Here is a 16,667-nt window from a genome sequence, read left to right as displayed (position 1 = left end):
CACAAGCGTACGTCCTTGAACTAATCCATGGGTTTCTTCTAGTGGTGCAAACTTGATTAGCATCTTTGGCCACTCGACCTTTAGCATCCACCACATAAATCTCAACAACAGCCTGCAGCATGTGTGTGTGTGTGTAGGTCGACTTGATTGTGCATGTCACGTATGAAGTGAGGTGATGACATAAATAGAACGAACTCTGAGAGCCTTAAGACAACCAATATCATCTGCTAGTGGCCGTAATGCATGCTGCAATCTCCACCCACGTAGCTGTATAAAGGATCCTTCTCCCTCTTCTTGCATGAGGACGCTGAGAAGGGAAGGGGGCGAGAGAATGGGTGAAGAGGTCAATGGAGAGTTTGAGCTAAACGAAGTGGCGGATAACATCGAAGGGTCTGTTGGCAGCAGGCTGTCTTGGATCAGTAGGGAGTATGGACTTGGAAACAGGAAGTGGAGTAGCGGTACTAAGCTGAAGGTCTCAAGGGATTGCTATAGAAGCTTTGTGATCAATCCCAATGGAAGGTATACACGTACATATCAGACTGTATCCTTGTCTTCTCAGCTACTTCATGCATGTCCTTCCACAAGGCATGGATAGGAATGATACTGAACAGGTAGGAAGCCATCATGCTTCAGCAGGTCGTACAGGATATGGGTGGATGTCGTCTTCGTCTGGTCCATCTACTCCGCTTTCTTCACGCCACTGGAATTCGGCTTCTTCCGAGGCTTGCCGGAGCTGTTAAAAGACCTCGACTGCGTGCAGGTCATCTTCCTTGCTGATGTAGTGTTTCAGTTCTTTGTGGCGTACAGGGACGCGCACACGTACAAGATGGTCTGCGATAGGAGACGCATCGCCTTCCGGTGAGAGCAGATGCTACGTGAGGTTCCGCATGCATTGAATGACTCCTGCACGCATGATTACGTCCTGTATTGAGTTCTGCATGCAAGCTGCTCCTCGCAGTTTGCATGAGCTCAGCACTGACTCACCCATGCCACTCGCACTGCAAAGTCCAACATGAACAATGGTTTCCGGTGATCATGCTGGATTCGTGAGCTATATCATTAATATTTGTTTGGTAAATTGAGCTTATTTGGCAATGTTTATGCTTTGGTAGGTGCACTCGTTTTGTACAGCTGATTAACACCACCACAGTCGATGGTCATCCCATATCATCATGTTTGATGTCTCGACGACACCAACAAAGGTTTGGACAAATTAGATAGACATGAAAGCTGAAACATGCTGTTAAGACTCAAGGAAGGTGACCTGCTTGCACTAAGAGCATATTGCTAGATTGCGTTAGGGTATGAAACCCACCCACCACCTCATGAAACCAAGTATTGATACAACTTATCCACCAGCTTGAATGACAACAAGGTTGACACCATGACACAAAAGATAGAGCCATTTCAATGCCACTTCTCATTTACGAGTATCCTTTAAGAGGAACACCTTTCATTCCAGTTATAGGACAGTTCATCCGTGTAGAAGTGGAGACACTTCCAACACTGTTTACCCCTGAGATTGGAGAAGCTCAATCACTGCATATAAATGGACAAAAGCAGCAAACCACTAGTTCATAACACCTTTGATCGGTTACCAGTGCATACTTTAATATAATCCCGCGAAAATGAACACTTTGTCTGGGACTTAAGACTGGAAATTGATTCCTGTGATGCAGCTATCTGAAGGGTAGCTTCGCTGTTGATCTTCTTGGATGTGTTCCTTGGGACTCCATCTACAAGGTAAAGTATAAAGCGAGTTTAGCTTGAATATTATAAACACATAATTCATATGTTCGCTTAACACAGATGATGGGAGTAGAAGCAATTCGGTTTCTCATATGGGTTCGCATATTTCGGGCAAGGAAGATCAATCAATTCTTTAAAACGATGGAGAAGGACATCAGAATCAACTACCTCTTCACAAGGATCGTGAAGCTTATAATGGTCGAGCTATACTGCACGCACACGGCCGCATGTGTTTTCTATTACCTAGCAACAACAGTGCCACCGGCACAAGAAGGATATACATGGATTGGAAGCCTGTCGATGGGGGACTATCAATACACAAACTTCAGAGAGATTGACTTCTGGAGACGATACATTACTTCGTTATACTTCTCAATCGTTACCTTGGCAACAGTTGGTGAGTCCTGAAAGGTTCTTTTTTTGACTTTCATACTCTTCAGGGTGCAGCTAAACTACTTTGGGTTTTGGTAGAAGGAGGCCCTCAAGCTATGTTCTGACAGAAAAAGGAATTGCCCTATTCTGAGAATCCCAATTCAAATGTTCAATGAGATTTGAGATTTACCATTTCATCCATTGAATTTTGACATTTTTTGTCACATCATGCCAATACTATTGCAGGGTATGGTGATGTACATGCTGTGAATACTAGAGAGATGGTTTTCAGCATGATATATATTTCTCTGACAATGATACTTGGCGCCTATCTGATTGGTAATATGACTGCATTGATTGTCAAGGGGTCCAAGACTGAGCAATTTCGAGACAAAATGACAGACCTCATCAAGTACATGAACAGAAACAAACTTGGGAAAGACATCAGATCTCAGATCAAAAACCATTTAAGACTACAGTATGAAAGTAGCTACAACAAAGAAAGTGTTCTCGAAGACGTCCCAATGGCCTTGCGATCAAAGGTAATTGTGCATCCTTAAGTAATGAAATAAAGAGAAACAAAATGAAAGTTTGCCAGACATTTCATAACATCAGAAATTCTAAGAAGAAAAAGGAGCAAGCTAACTATGATCATATTCATATATGGCAGAGGAAATACAGTTCATCTCTGGCTCATTTTCTGCCTTGTAACAATTGTCAAAATAAACAACATTAAGGATATTTGATAAAATATTTGGGTTCACGAATTTTTTTTTTAAGTGAAAGGCAATAATTCCTTGATTAAATTTATCATGGATATTTAATGTTTATTGCTCCTAATATCGGTTTCCTGTTTACTGTCAGTGAAGTACAAGTATTCTTTTGCACAATCATAAGAACTTGGTCATGATTAGCATCACAAAACATATCAGTTTTCGTGAAAGTTATTTTTAATTACAGAATATAATCATTCTTTTGTTATAGTAATTAAACTTATTCTACAAAATACTTTTGCAGATATCTCAAATTCTATACCTTGATGTGATCCAGAAAGTTCCACTTTTCCAAGGATGTTCAGATGAATTCCTTAATCAGATTGTATGTTTCGCAATATACCACTTTAGAGATTATTTATTTGCCATTACGCATTTAACAAGAACTTATAACACAAATCTAGTGTTACGGAAATTTTTTACACTGAATGCAGGTAATGATGCTGAATGAAGAATTCTTCCTCCCAGGAGAAGTGGTCATAGAACAAGGAAGTCCTGCGGATCAAGTCTATATTATATTATTAGGATATCTGGTAAGTGCCGAGCTTCTCACGATGTAAGAAAGCTAGAATTAAGATGAAGAGACAGTATCATTCAAATAAGATCAGTGGCATAAAGTTAGTTCTCTATCAGTACAGTGAATAACTTAGAATTGGTAGGAAACGAGAAAGAGAAATTAAACAAATATAATGATGTAAACCAGTTTCCTATTTCAGCAGAAAAGACTTCTGGACGTTCTAACAATTAACTATGGAAAAAAGGCATACAGACAACTCTGGTTGAAGAAAAGTTATTAGAAATTTAGAACTGCAATCCAAGTTGTTAAGTTTTTGCAGTAATCCACATGAAAAACTGTCCTGGCACATGCTAGAAAATAATATTACCAAACCTCTCAGGATGTAAAACTATCCTAGCACGTCCTATGATGCCTCTTGAGACCAATAATGTCATCAAATAGAAGTTTATCTTATGCTCTGAAGTCTGAACCTCTTTTATTAGAAAATCTCGGAACCAAATCTGAAAGTATCAATCTTCACCTGTATTGGTTTATTAAAATCACCAGCACCAAATAATCCCCAATGAACTTCATCCAAGATTTCTCATAAGGCATAAAAAGGCTTTATCACTACAACTACCTTAATGTCAATGGCATGCTGGTTCAATCCGGAGAGATGTTTCCTAAAACAACAGAGTCAGAATAGACTGTTGTAACCTTAGGTTCCATTCATTTCAAGGAGGAAATGTAAACTTGACCAATGTACATTAATTATATTGTCTAAAAAGGCAACATAGGTATTATAGGAGCAAATAAGAAATAACAAAGCAGCAATTGAATAAATAGGAAATTTCTTTTTCCACATAGGAGGCAGTTGCTGTCCGAGAAGATGGCTCAGAAGAATCAATTGCCAAACTTACAACCTATGATGCACTGGGTGATGCTGCTGCACTATGCAATATCCCACAACGATATACAGTGCGTGTTTGTGAGCTGTGTAGACTCCTGCGAATAGAGAAGCAATCCTTAGCAAACATATCACAGCTATACTTCAAGGATGGAAATCAGATGCTCGTCAATTTACTGAAGGTAAAAGACTAGAAGAAACCAGCTATTTTTACAAAGTTGAAATAAGCAACAAGCAGGTATCTTCTTTCTACGAGGTTTAATTATTTGCAACACCTAGGGGAAAGGAAGCGAACCGAGTATCAAGCAGTTGGAGCCAGATATCAAATATCTCATCTCAAAGCAAGAGGCTGAGCTAGCATTGGGGGTCAACAGTGCAGCTTACCATGGAGACATTAACCGTCTAAAAGTCTTAATCAATGCTGGAGCAGATCCAAACAAAACTGACTATGATGGGAGAACTGCACTTGTATTTGATTTTACTTTTTCAAGCACTATCATCAAGCTTCTTTTTGCTCATTTTCATTTCATCAAAATTTCATCCTTCAAAATTTATGCATCATAACTAGAGAAGAAAAAAAATACTTTTAGCCCATTATTTCTAATCATTCCCTCAACAATTGTACTGATTGAGCATGGTACAACAGGCTTATCTTCTAAAAACAATCATTGCCATAGAACAATCAGCTAAAATATGACACATCTGCTCACATTTCTGTTTGCATGTCTTGTAAGATATTACATGTTGCAGGAGAACAAACAAGCATATAACTTGCAAATTAATTTGTTTTACAAGATAGTGCATATAGAAACTCCAGTTATATGTTGTATAACAAGATATATAGATTTATGATATGAGGGAATTTTACTGATAATAACATCTTTTTTTCTGTAGCATATGGCTGCATGCAAAGGACATGAACAAGTTGTGAAGTTTCTTATACAACGAGGAAGCAACGTCAATTGCATTGGTAGGTGAAGCTACCAAATTTAAAAGTAGTCTCCTATTAATTTTATAAGGAAGGATCAGATATATAGTGCTTTTTCATCAATGCAGACAAGTTTGGGACTTCTCCACTATTTGAAGCCCTGAAGAGAGGAAATGACAGGATTGCTGCCATTCTTGTGGAAAATAGTGCAATCTTGAATCTGGATGATGCTGGGAATTATCTATGCGAAGTTGTGACAAATGGCAATATAGATTTATTGCGATGTTTGCTGGAATATGGGGCCAACCCAAATTCCAAAAACTATGACCGGAGAACACCACTACATGTTGCAGCTTCAGAAGGTTTGCATCTGATGGCCAATATCCTAATCGAGTTTGGAGCAAATGTTCTTTCTAAAGATAGGTAATAACTGCTTTATTGGCTATTATTATAATGCAATTTGATATCTGTTTCTTACTTCCAAATGCAAATTTAATGTGCTTCCAATAGCTCATGATTATCCATTAGTTTTGGTGACTAGTGATATCAGTGATTTTAACACACTGAATTAAGGTGAAAGGACTGGAAATTCTACTCATTTATTTCATGCCGATGGTTGTTTTAAGCATATATAATCGCGTATAAATCAGATGCAACTCAGGGTAGAATAGCAGGATAAAAGAAATTAAATGATCCTTCAAATTTAAAGCATACAGTGCAGAAACATAAAAATCATACAAATCATGCAGTAGGTTTAGAGAGAAAACAAAGGGTTTGAATGGTTTGAAAGGAAATATGTATAACAATCATTCACCATTTTAAATAATATGAAAAGAAGGAAGAAAATATTGAAATACTAATAAAATGACCAATTCGACCAAATGACTAAAACCCAAGCCATCGCTGTCCATCGTGATAGACTAATATGAATAGTCATCTTTATAAGAATGTGTCTGTCCTTCTAAATTACATTTTTCTGCTGTCTACGTTAATGATTTATCAGTAGTGCAGACAGATTTTGTGTTGAATTTTTTTCCTATCAAAGTTCATTAGTAGCAATAAAAGTCATGTTATAAGTTTGTACTTGTAAATGTAGGTGGGGCAACACGCCTGTCGATGAAGGATGTAGATGTGGGAGCAAACCACTAATTAAAATTTTGGAGGATGTTGTAGTAAATCATGCAGGGAAGTAAAATAATGGTTCACCACCTTCCTCATTAGTAATCATCAAATGCCGACATGTATCATTCAAACATTTATTCCATGATGAGTACTACGAGATTGATCCTATTGGTGATGTCACATGATCGATTCTTACTGGTCCAAATACATATTTATGTGTTCGTCCACAAGTATAATCTAACTTTAATTGAAACCTATTTTCTAATGCTCAGATAGGAACAGAGATTTTGGGACATTAGCAGCAAACTCAAACACTTTATCATTCTATATGTCAGATTGGTGCATGGCTATTGTACAGGCATCTCAAATAGTGTTCCACTATTTATAGACATGACCCAACTTAACATCTCAAGTTGGGTCATGTCTATAAATTTTTAAAGCAATATATCTAACTCGATGTGAATTAACTAATCTTTCTATGGTAAATTGAGATGTTAAGAGTTTTGACATTCAGAAATCTTTGCAAAGCATACTAGTAGAGAATTGGAAAACGGACTAATTTATAAGCATACTGAAAACTTATAAAAGACAATTAAATTTCTAGTAGGCTTTCACAGAGCCAAAAATTGTAGATGGAAGAACTATGTGTTATGGTCAAGGCTAAACTAACAGGTGGGTCTTACAATTATGACAATGGTCATGTGGTATAAGCCAAGCTTAGGTGAACGAGCGGTACGATGAGAATGTAAATTTAACACTCCCTGATCTTGCAATCTAGAGCATAAAATTCTCAATTTCTTGTTAAAACAACCAACATAGATACAAGTTAGATAGAGTTCTATGATAAGACTTTATAAATCATTTAAAATTTGAGAAGAAATGTACTGATCTCCGAAAAGAACAGCTTACCATAGAAGTGACGAACGATTACCCTCGCTAGCCTTGAAGCAATATATTGGTCATTCGAGAATAGTTTACGGAATAATACACGCAAATTCTTGTTGGTACATGAAAACATCCATAGAGAGTTGATCTTTGGCACCCTCGTCACGTACCAAGAAAAGCTTGTCTTTCCGTTATGCGAATAAGCGTGGCAATCCGCTCAAAATGGCGCGTTGAAGCGACACTACTTGCGATCAAAGAACGAAAGAAAGACCCATCGACGACCGATAAAATGATCAAGGAAGGATAAGGATGAGAATCACCTGGAATCCCCTAGTCGAAGAACGGAATGCATCCAGTATAACGATGGCAACGGACGAGAGCAGAAGGCAAAGCACGCTGGAGAGTTCCGCAATGCGCCGGACTCCCGGAGGCAGAGCAGTTAATGATCCTGGGAGAAGTGGAAACGCCGTGATCCCACAGAAATATACGCTCTACCGCGGGAATCTCGAGCCTTCCGAGGAACAAGAAGAAGAACAAAAATGATCTTTTTAGGGTTCCAAATCGAAGGGGTTCTCCCGAACCCTCGCACCGTGGGGAAGGACGGCAAGATTGTGGGAACCACGGATGCCGACCAATGGGAGGCCTTACTCATGTGGTTTGTCGCTTAGCTTAGACACGGAAGCCAACTCCGCCTCCATCTTAACTTTGATTCATTTGGGTTTGGCTTTAGATATGAATTAGAATCTAATTATCATAGTTAGATCCGATCCATTTTGGAAGGATCAAGTTCGGGAGAATTAAGTCTATCCAATCCACCAATCAATATGAGATTTACCTCTATATATATACCTTTATATTTAGGAGCTGTTCTTCAGTAAAATCCTGTTAAATGGCATCAACTTGATGAAAATAGGAAGGGTTTCTTCACAGAAATGGTTTTATAGGCAGACAAGACATGTTGAACATTAAGAAACCCATAACTCACATCTCTAAAAGAAGCCTACGATTCAAGACATGAGCTAAATGCATTAGAGATTGGCAAAACAACATGAAAGTTCCACCATAAGGAGGGCTTTGTTTACAAAGAAACAAAACAGGTTTATCACAAATCTTAAACACAAACAGACACGGAAACAACCGCAGATGTGTTCATAGGAAAAGCTAAAGATATGTTCAGACGCAAGGAAATTGCAGCAGATCTAGTTTGCTAGTTCTAGATATCTATGAATAATCAACAGCAATGAATTAGTCTTTAAGTAGGGTCAAGGAGACTCCAATTTGTGGTCCCATGGTCTGCTGCATTCAAAATGGTTGTCCCTTCTGAAGCCCTAATCTCTTAAGCCGGAAACCACATGCCTGTTCATCGTCTGTCTTCATACTCGGGATCTCTTGGTACTGCAAGCGGGGCACTTGTACTGCTTTATGTGCTCGGCACGTGCAGGAGTAATTTTAACACATTTCCCATGGAACCATTTTTCGCAAATATCGCAGCATATCCAGAACTCATCATTGCCATAGTTGTCCCCGCATGCACCACATAGAGTGTTTCCGTTCTCTTCCTCGTCCTCGTCCTCTCCTTCGCTCTCTTCCTCTTTCGGTGGAGGCATCTTTGAGGTCTTTGCATGGGACTCGGAGGATCTTGAAGGCTGAAAACAAAATGGAGGCGGCATGGGAAAAGGAAAAGTGAGCCACATATCAATGGCAAAGGAGCAATTTATACCAAGCAGTCTATCCAAACGACCTTTGAACCAGACTTGTTGCTCTTGCCATTGCTACTATGAGCTTTCTCTTTCGGTTGTTTCCTGGCAGCTCCTGTCACAACTTCATATATAGTTGGAAGACCATTAATCATGTTGAACAGCCGCTTCCTGCAATTATAATGGTACCCGATATCAAGCAGCATGTCCAGTGGTTTCCAATATCAAATGCCAAAAAGAAGTGTAATTATGTAATTAGAGGCTAACATGATGTTTCAGCAAGAAATGACATCTACTGATGCTCACTTAGACCTTGATATGGTCCAATCTGTCATATCAATTGTTTGATGTGATACATGTGTTGAAGGAAATGGCACCACAGAAGCATGGATGAAAACCATCATTATTATTAGTAATATTTTAGAACCTATAAAGCTGGAATATAGCAGTTCAGCAAATCATGATCTAGTATGGCATAGCACACCAGTCAGCAAAACATGCAAGACTGGTACAAGTTCACCAGTCTAACTTCAAGATACAAACACATCAGAACTCACTCCAAAAAGAAAGAATTTTCATGTAGAAGGGTACACTCAGTAGTCAGTATGATTACCAGATTAGGAACTCTTAGTGGAGCACATTAACACTAGAAGTAGTATGGCAGAAAAACAAAAGGCTAGTAGAATGTGGTAATTAAATGCAAAATTAAAGAAAACTGAACAAGATTTGACAAGCCTATTTTGCCAAAATAATTGAGAACCCATGTCGATGCATGTAACAAGTACAAGAATAAAAATTATTTCAATTAGCTTAAAATTTATTCTATTTACTAACTTGACTCTTCATTTCTAATCCATGATTTAGAATGTTATTAGACATGGCATTTACATATGGAGAATCAAGTGACACCAAGTTTGGCAGTCGTCTGGGATAGTAGATATGCCTAAACCTTAAAAGTAAATATCTTTAAAATGTAGACTACCTCTACCAAGGATCAAGAATTTGGAAAATGAGTTTCTCATCCAGGTAGTAGTTACTTTAGCTCATTCTAAGGTAACCCGAGCATGGGAGAAGAGGGAGGAGGGAGTAGGGAGGAGGTTTACTGATGCTCTTACTTCCAAAAAAGAGGCAGAATTCTTTGCTGGGAGTCATTAATGTTAAACAATGCATTCAAACAACATAAACTTGAAAGGGTGAACACACAATAAATTTCAATGCTCACAAAGAAGCTGTTGCAAGTGAACTACCAACACTCATTAATGTTAAATCATGTACTCAAGAAACATAAATTTAAATCAGAACACTAGATTCCATGGAGCATTTCATTGTTCAGATGGTCAAAAACATCTACCTAATTCATACAAAAATCCTCACCATTGAGTTCATCTATAATTTCCTAATCATCCACAAAATAAATGGGAAAGAGATTGCCCGAAGTTTTCTTAACCCTTCGAACTTTTCTTCTTTTGAACTTCTGATTGTTTAACTGGTTTTCGTTCAAATTAAACTAGTGTATCAATAAAACATGAAGTGCCTTCCCAAATACATCCATCAAAGCCTTGTCAAAACCATAGCTAAAGCACCAAACAAGATTTACATCATTCAAAAGATACATCAGAACTTGTCTATAGAGCAAGGTGCACATGTTTGGGATTGGTCATATAATTTAGTAACAGGATCTGAATTTAATTGTAAGTACATTTATTTTTAAAATAATCAGAAAAAGGCTTCGACAAGTCAAAGCCAGCTTGGTTTTGCCTAACAAATGTTAAATGGCTGGAATCAGTGTCGGACAGAAGATGTCAAGAAACGCCATGATTAGTATGTCCGCAAGAGGCATGATTAGTGTGGTTCCCCCAAAGGTTAGCAGTACTAGTATCCAATTCATACTATCCCATGAAAAATTGGGAATTTGGGGATCTCAATTAGCATCAACCAATTCCAGAAATATTCTAGAAAGTTATAAAAAAGAATCAATCTAAGCATTGGAAAAATCATAGGTACAAACAAAATTTCAGACACTGGCAAGGAACATTAGAACAAAAAGGTATCAAAATGATACCTGAATAATTCGAGCAAAGCAAGAGCAAGTCATTTGACACTCCCTACCAACCCAAACCTAAATCTAGCTTTTAAGGTTGCTTAAGTATAAAATGTAATTATTCCACTTTGGCTTACACCATACAACTAAAGCAGCAGAAACAGAGAAGAGAGGTATAATTCTGACCTTCAACCTGAAATAGTATAAACTTGCATAATATCTTAGTCTGAACTCTGAACTATAAATGAAACATTATAGGGTACCATCCATACCGGATGGTACATTCTAACCACAGATCATCTGGTTTTTGGCAGTATACTTACTCTCCCCCTAAGCATATCTGCACAGAATATTGGTGAGTCAAACCACATCAAACTGACAGGATTAAAGATTGAACCAGTCCAACTGAGTTGGTTAGACTTAGGTAGTTAGGTTATCATTTTTTCCAGTGGCTTATCAAACATGGCTTTTGTAACTTTAGAGGAGGAATCTCAAGTTATAATTATGGGCATTGAGGCGCCCAATATTTTCAGAAATTTGTTCTCATAATTTAATCAGATTTTACTAAAGCAAGTTTGCACATAGCATGAAACAATTAATAATATAAACATAATAAAAAAGGTTTTTTTTCATAAATCTAGAGCAGTCTATTTACTATGGATTGCTTTCTAATGCATATTACAAGGCAGCCTAGCATCACTTTACAAGCTCACAACATTAGCAAAGAACTAAACAAGTTATTTGTTGAAGTTATTGGAACAGCCTTTCATAGCTTTTCCACATATGCCACTATAACAATAAAAGGTACATAACACTGCACATGCACAAGAGCCATAATATATCCTCTTATGGTAAAGTAGATACCTAAATGTGTACAGAAAATATTTAAGAACATCAGATGTCAAACAACACCAACAGTAATTTATAAAAGGTTACATATTTCCCAGATTGTCTAGAGAAACAGCTTCCACGTGGTGACTGGTATAGCTGCAGACTCAATACACTTAAATAAACAGAAACACTCAAAATTAAGAACATGGAAGCTATCAATTTATTGTTTAGCTGCAAGCATGCTCGCCTTTTCTTTAAATACCATTCCAAATCTAGAACTCAGAAATTATGTTACCAAATCAAAAATGATATTTTTCTTTTTCATAGCTCAAATTTTTCATTTGATTTAACTATATAAGCTATTGATAAAAATGAAGAATACCAAAACATAAGTACACAACGAAGATAAAACAAGGCACAACGAAGAACTAATGCTAAGTTTTATAATTCCTAACATGAATGATGCTTAGATATACAAAATAAATAAAGAACTTAACAAAACCACTGTATACAAATGAAAGAAATCAAGGCTACTTCAAAGATGCATGCTTCACACAAATATGTTATTATAAATGCAAACAAAAAATGAGAATAGCATAATACCAGTATGGCATACTTATAAACACATCTTTGCAAAAACCAAATAAACATCCAGGAATTGAAGTTTTAGTGAAAGACAAATGCTCCATACATGTTCTTGATGGTAAGATCTCAAAGTAATAAATCAGCAAAGCAGAAGAAAGATGTTAAAGTACCTTGATTCCTTATCAAACCCAAAACGTGCACCAAAGTAAAAGGCAACAGCCAATAACCATGCATCACTGTGAACTGCAACTAGTGACAACCAATCCCTTTCATCCATTCCATCCCGAGCAAAGTTTATACCTAATGCTGGTTCTGGAAGCTCAGGAGGAACTTCCTCGGCTGGCAAGTTCACTTCCCAAGTCTCGTTAGGCAATCCATATAGGCATAGGTTCTCCTTTTCTGCAAAAACAATCAGAGACTTACGGAATCATCATATGATATTTGGCCAAACAAACTGCATGGAAGACCGCAGGTTTACAAATTTCTCATTGGAATAGAATTTTATTGTATGTAGAAAAAATGCAGTAATAATGCAACAGCTGAAAACTACATCCAGTAGGCCCCACTTATGTTTTCCATGCATCTAAACATACAAATAAATAACAAAAAAATAATATATAGTTTTATGCATTCAGTGGTCAAAGCTTTGTCTCATTCGAAGGGTGCAAAATTGAACAATGGCCTATGTTACAAGGATCATTTGATGGTCATGAGGCTAAAAGAGTTGAAAGTTGCTTAAGAAAATGGAATTATGGGCAGCCCACAAGGCACCCAATACAGGGCCTCAGAAGGAATAATGTGCACAACCTTACTCTTACAAGCAAGTGATAAAAAATATGGGATTATAAAGTATGAGCCTTCCAAATATTTATAAATGAGGAAAGTGCTTTCAGAAAAGTAAAAAAGTATAATTAAAGTTACCAAACATGTTTCGGTGTATATTTTTTAAGTGAAAAGCCGGCATGTGATTCACACTAGTACAAACATCACAACTAAATCAATGAAATCTACGTTGCAAAAGATTCAGTCTCCAGCCCCATTTAACACTTGAAATTCCAGTTTTGTTTCCAATCTTTTGAATTTTCTTACTAATCCTCATAATCCTTAATATTATGTATTAATCCTTGAAATTACATAACATCTTATATATACATTCTTGGGGTACGTTTAACCACTCCTGAAAAGAGTATACCTGAAATATCTATTATTCACTTTAAATTAATTTAGCAGTGGAACAACTTGTGCAATTTTACCCTTAACTTCTGAAGTGAATATGCCATCATCTTCTCCTTCAAGAATCTGCCTCCTCATAATTAATTGTCCCTCACTTTTCAAGAAGCATATTGCCTGAAGATAAAGTTTTATTTAACTTTGTGATGACCTGACATTTCTTCTCAGTTCCATTCCCATCATGCCCCTCTACCATTTTCCTATCCCTTACTCTCCATTATTATTTGAAACTATTTCTGATATCCACCCCTTCGTTACCCAGATAAGAGCCTCTCTTCCAGTTATCAAACTCATGTTTCAAGGTGAGGTAGTCTTGGTGGGAGGTCAACCAATGGGCCGTCTGGTTCCAACCTACACCGTTAACTTGTCTTCAACATTATTTGTCCTTCTTGTTGTGGATGGTCCATGCAGTCCACTGTTATCCAACATACAGAAGCAGATCATTCCCTAGGCAGGATAACTCATACTCAATAACCAATCTGAAAACTCAACATAGAACTCATCTTTTGGGCAATGCTACCTTTCATACATTTATTATGCATTATACAATCACATAAATGTAATCAAGATGCCCTCAGACTATCTCCCATTTCTTTCTTACAAGATAGAGAAAAGAAAAAAACCAACTTTCCATCATCGTCAGAACTAATATAATGACTTAGGGGCATAAGGGTCAAATTAAATCATGAGCAACTCCAATCTGATTAGCTTTGGTACTTAAAACGAGATTTTAGGGGCTTTATTGCAATTTAAAGCTTTGGAGAATTAACAAAAAACCTAAAAGATTTCGGGGACTAATATGCAAAAAATTTGCTTTTACGGAAAGGTAAAGAGAAAAAAAAGAATCCAAGAAAAGAAAAAGCGTAAGCACTTAAGCATCCCAACCACCGGAACCTAGGTCGAGAAGAGAGAGAGAGAGAGAGAGAGAGAGAGAGAGAGAGAGATTTTCCTCCCCGTAATTCCTCTGCAACCAAACCGCAAAAACAAGAAAGGAAGCAAAAGCCGGTGGATTCGATAACAAATGTTGATGCCAAAGGATCCAATCAAGAGCAAGGGATCTCACCAGGATCGCACTGCTGGTAGAACTTCTCCACATCTACAGCAAAAAAACTTAAAATTACTAAATTTACTCCAACCCAACAGACCGCGAGATCTAACAGAGAGAAACAAGGAGGACAAAATGATTGGGTACCGGTTGTGAGAGCCTTCACTATTCCAGCCCGCCGGCCTCGAAAATCTCCAAAGACCTGCTCCGGCGTCCGCGGATTGTAGCCTCCCGCACCCCCTTCCATCTCCCGCGCCGAAGACGACCCGACTGCCCTTGCTCCGGGACTCCAATAACGACGCGGAGCAGCAATTCTGCCAGCAAAGAGCTCGCCGAAGAACAGAAGAAAGGGAGAAAACGAATAAGAGAAAAAAATAAAAGTAGGGTTAGGTTACCAATTAAGTCTATAGCTTCTTGCCGAGACAAGGAGGAGTCGTTGGAGTTCCTCCACGAGAAGAAGGAGAACGGAGGATTAATGGCGAGGCATAAGGGGAAAAAGGTGAGGGTTTTGAAGGGCCGCCTCTTTCTATTTTTCTGTCTTGTTTTAGTTTTCCTCTCTATTAATCTAAATCTAACAATTATAATGTGAGTTTACATATTTATCCTTCAAAGTTTGCAGAGTAACATATTTACCCCTGTAAACTCTGATGGCGTATAAATTGCTGGAAATATTTGACATTCTATTTCATGCGACTCTCATTAGCTTCCACCTAATAATTATTTTACTAATATTTTATAGGATATTTAAAGTTTGAGAGTTAGATCATCCAATTTAATGATATTTAATATCATCAAATTTTCAACATTGTTGTGCTAATACTGTGATCATATATTTATTAATTTTGTCAATCAAATTTCATATAATTTTCTAGTGAACCAATTTAAATTCTAATTATCATAAAAACCTTAAACTTCGATGAGTAAAGAACATTTTGTTATGATCAAGTTGGTACTAAGAGGGGGTAAATTAGTACTTTTAATAAAAAAAAAATATTGATTCAAAAATTTGTTCCAAGTTTGCACCCGAGAAGGCATTTAAACTTGAAAATGTTGGAAAGAAAAATATTAAAGAAATGGCACAGAAAGAAAGTACACCAGATTTATAGTGATTCGATCATCGTAACCTATATCCACTCTTTATTCCTCCTATGTTAAGGCCACCGACATTCACTAACGATCTTTCTTCAATAGGTGAAGACCAATCGCTCTCTTACAACACTTTCTCCTTTTTACGAGTTCAGAAGATAATCCTTACATGTCTCGTACCTTTCTTGAATGATCTCAAAACTAGAAAGGGAGGACAAGGACACTTAGCAATTTTACAACTCAAAATCTTAAGATTTTTGTTCATATTTTCGTTGCTTTTTTATACAGGAAAGAGTGGGGTATTTATAGGCTCCAATGGCTTCAAAAATGAAGCCAAAAAGTATATCATCTTGTTACAACTAAAACAATTATTCTACATGCAATCTAGGTTGTCCTGCACATCAATGATTCAACCGAACTCTCATTGAACTTTCGGTAATCTTCTAATGAGCTTTCGGCGAACTCTCGATGAACCTTCGGTGAGCTTTCGACGAACTCTCGGCAATCTTCCGATGAGCTTTCGAAGAACTCCTGGTGAACCTCCTGTGAGCTTTCGATGAACTTCCAAAGAACTTCCGACAAGCATTCGGTGAAACCCTGATAAACCTTCAACGAGTTTTTGACGAATTCCGAATGAACTTCCAACGAGCTTTCGGCGAACTCCTGATGAACCTTTGGCGAGCTTTTGACGAACTCCCAACGAACTTCTGACAAGCTTTCGGCGAACTCCTAGTGAACCTCCGGTGAGCTTTCGACGAACTCCCAACAAACTTCTGATGAGCTTTCGGCGAACTCCCGGTGAACTTCCAGTGAGCTTTCACTACATCATCTGATCCTTCGGTATATCCCCCGATTCATCTGACCCGATGCCCGATCATTGACTCTGGCTTAACTTTGATTCTTCTTTAATTATTTTATCT

The 16,667-nt window shown here is 37.6% G+C and overlaps 2 protein-coding genes and 1 long non-coding RNA gene across 8 annotated transcripts; 1 reads left to right on the top strand and 2 right to left on the bottom strand.

Moving 5' to 3' along the window:
- Nucleotides 1-292: 292 nt before the first annotated feature.
- On the top strand, nt 293-6,528 carry LOC135625758 (potassium channel KOR2-like). The gene is made up of 12 exons (XM_065130852.1): nt 293-519; nt 637-858; nt 1,680-1,759; nt 1,823-2,146; nt 2,368-2,663; nt 3,139-3,219; nt 3,329-3,427; nt 4,258-4,479; nt 4,577-4,765; nt 5,192-5,267; nt 5,354-5,648; nt 6,322-6,528. The coding sequence occupies exons 1-12, from the start codon at nt 299-301 to the stop codon at nt 6,416-6,418; spliced, it is 2,202 nt and encodes a 733-aa protein (XP_064986924.1). The 5' UTR covers nt 293-298; the 3' UTR covers nt 6,419-6,528.
- LOC108952436 (uncharacterized) lies at nt 1,262-7,872 on the bottom strand. Of its 5 annotated transcripts, none has more exons than XR_010492161.1 (4): nt 7,257-7,841; nt 4,311-4,395; nt 1,585-1,736; nt 1,262-1,516 (listed from the first exon to the last, which is right to left on the bottom strand). It is a non-coding gene; the product is annotated as an uncharacterized LOC108952436 (long non-coding RNA). The 5 variants fall into 5 exon arrangements; XR_001977435.2 differs by having other exon boundaries at nt 1,609-1,736; nt 7,257-7,840; XR_010492160.1 differs by having other exon boundaries at nt 1,262-1,736; nt 2,312-4,395; nt 7,257-7,872.
- Nucleotides 7,873-8,238: 366 nt separating this feature from the next.
- On the bottom strand, nt 8,239-15,196 carry LOC135625743 (PHD finger protein ALFIN-LIKE 8-like). Of its 2 annotated transcripts, none has more exons than XM_065130842.1 (6): nt 15,057-15,196; nt 14,809-14,975; nt 14,680-14,712; nt 12,557-12,785; nt 8,974-9,100; nt 8,239-8,878 (listed from the first exon to the last, which is right to left on the bottom strand). In XM_065130842.1, the coding sequence occupies exons 2-6, from the start codon at nt 14,906-14,908 to the stop codon at nt 8,606-8,608; spliced, it is 762 nt and encodes a 253-aa protein (XP_064986914.1). In that variant the 5' UTR covers nt 14,909-14,975; nt 15,057-15,196; the 3' UTR covers nt 8,239-8,605. The 2 variants fall into 2 exon arrangements, with proteins under 2 accessions (XP_064986914.1, XP_064986909.1); XM_065130837.1 differs by having other exon boundaries at nt 8,363-8,878; nt 8,953-9,100.
- Between the last annotated feature and the right edge of the window lie 1,471 nt (nt 15,197-16,667).

Source organism: Musa acuminata, chromosome BXJ1-3 (assembly GCF_036884655.1).
Source record: "Musa acuminata AAA Group cultivar baxijiao chromosome BXJ1-3, Cavendish_Baxijiao_AAA, whole genome shotgun sequence".
Taxonomy (NCBI): Eukaryota; Viridiplantae; Streptophyta; class Magnoliopsida; order Zingiberales; family Musaceae; genus Musa; species Musa acuminata.
The sequence above is the reverse complement of the archived record's forward strand: the minus strand, read 5'-3'. Positions and strand labels throughout refer to the sequence as shown.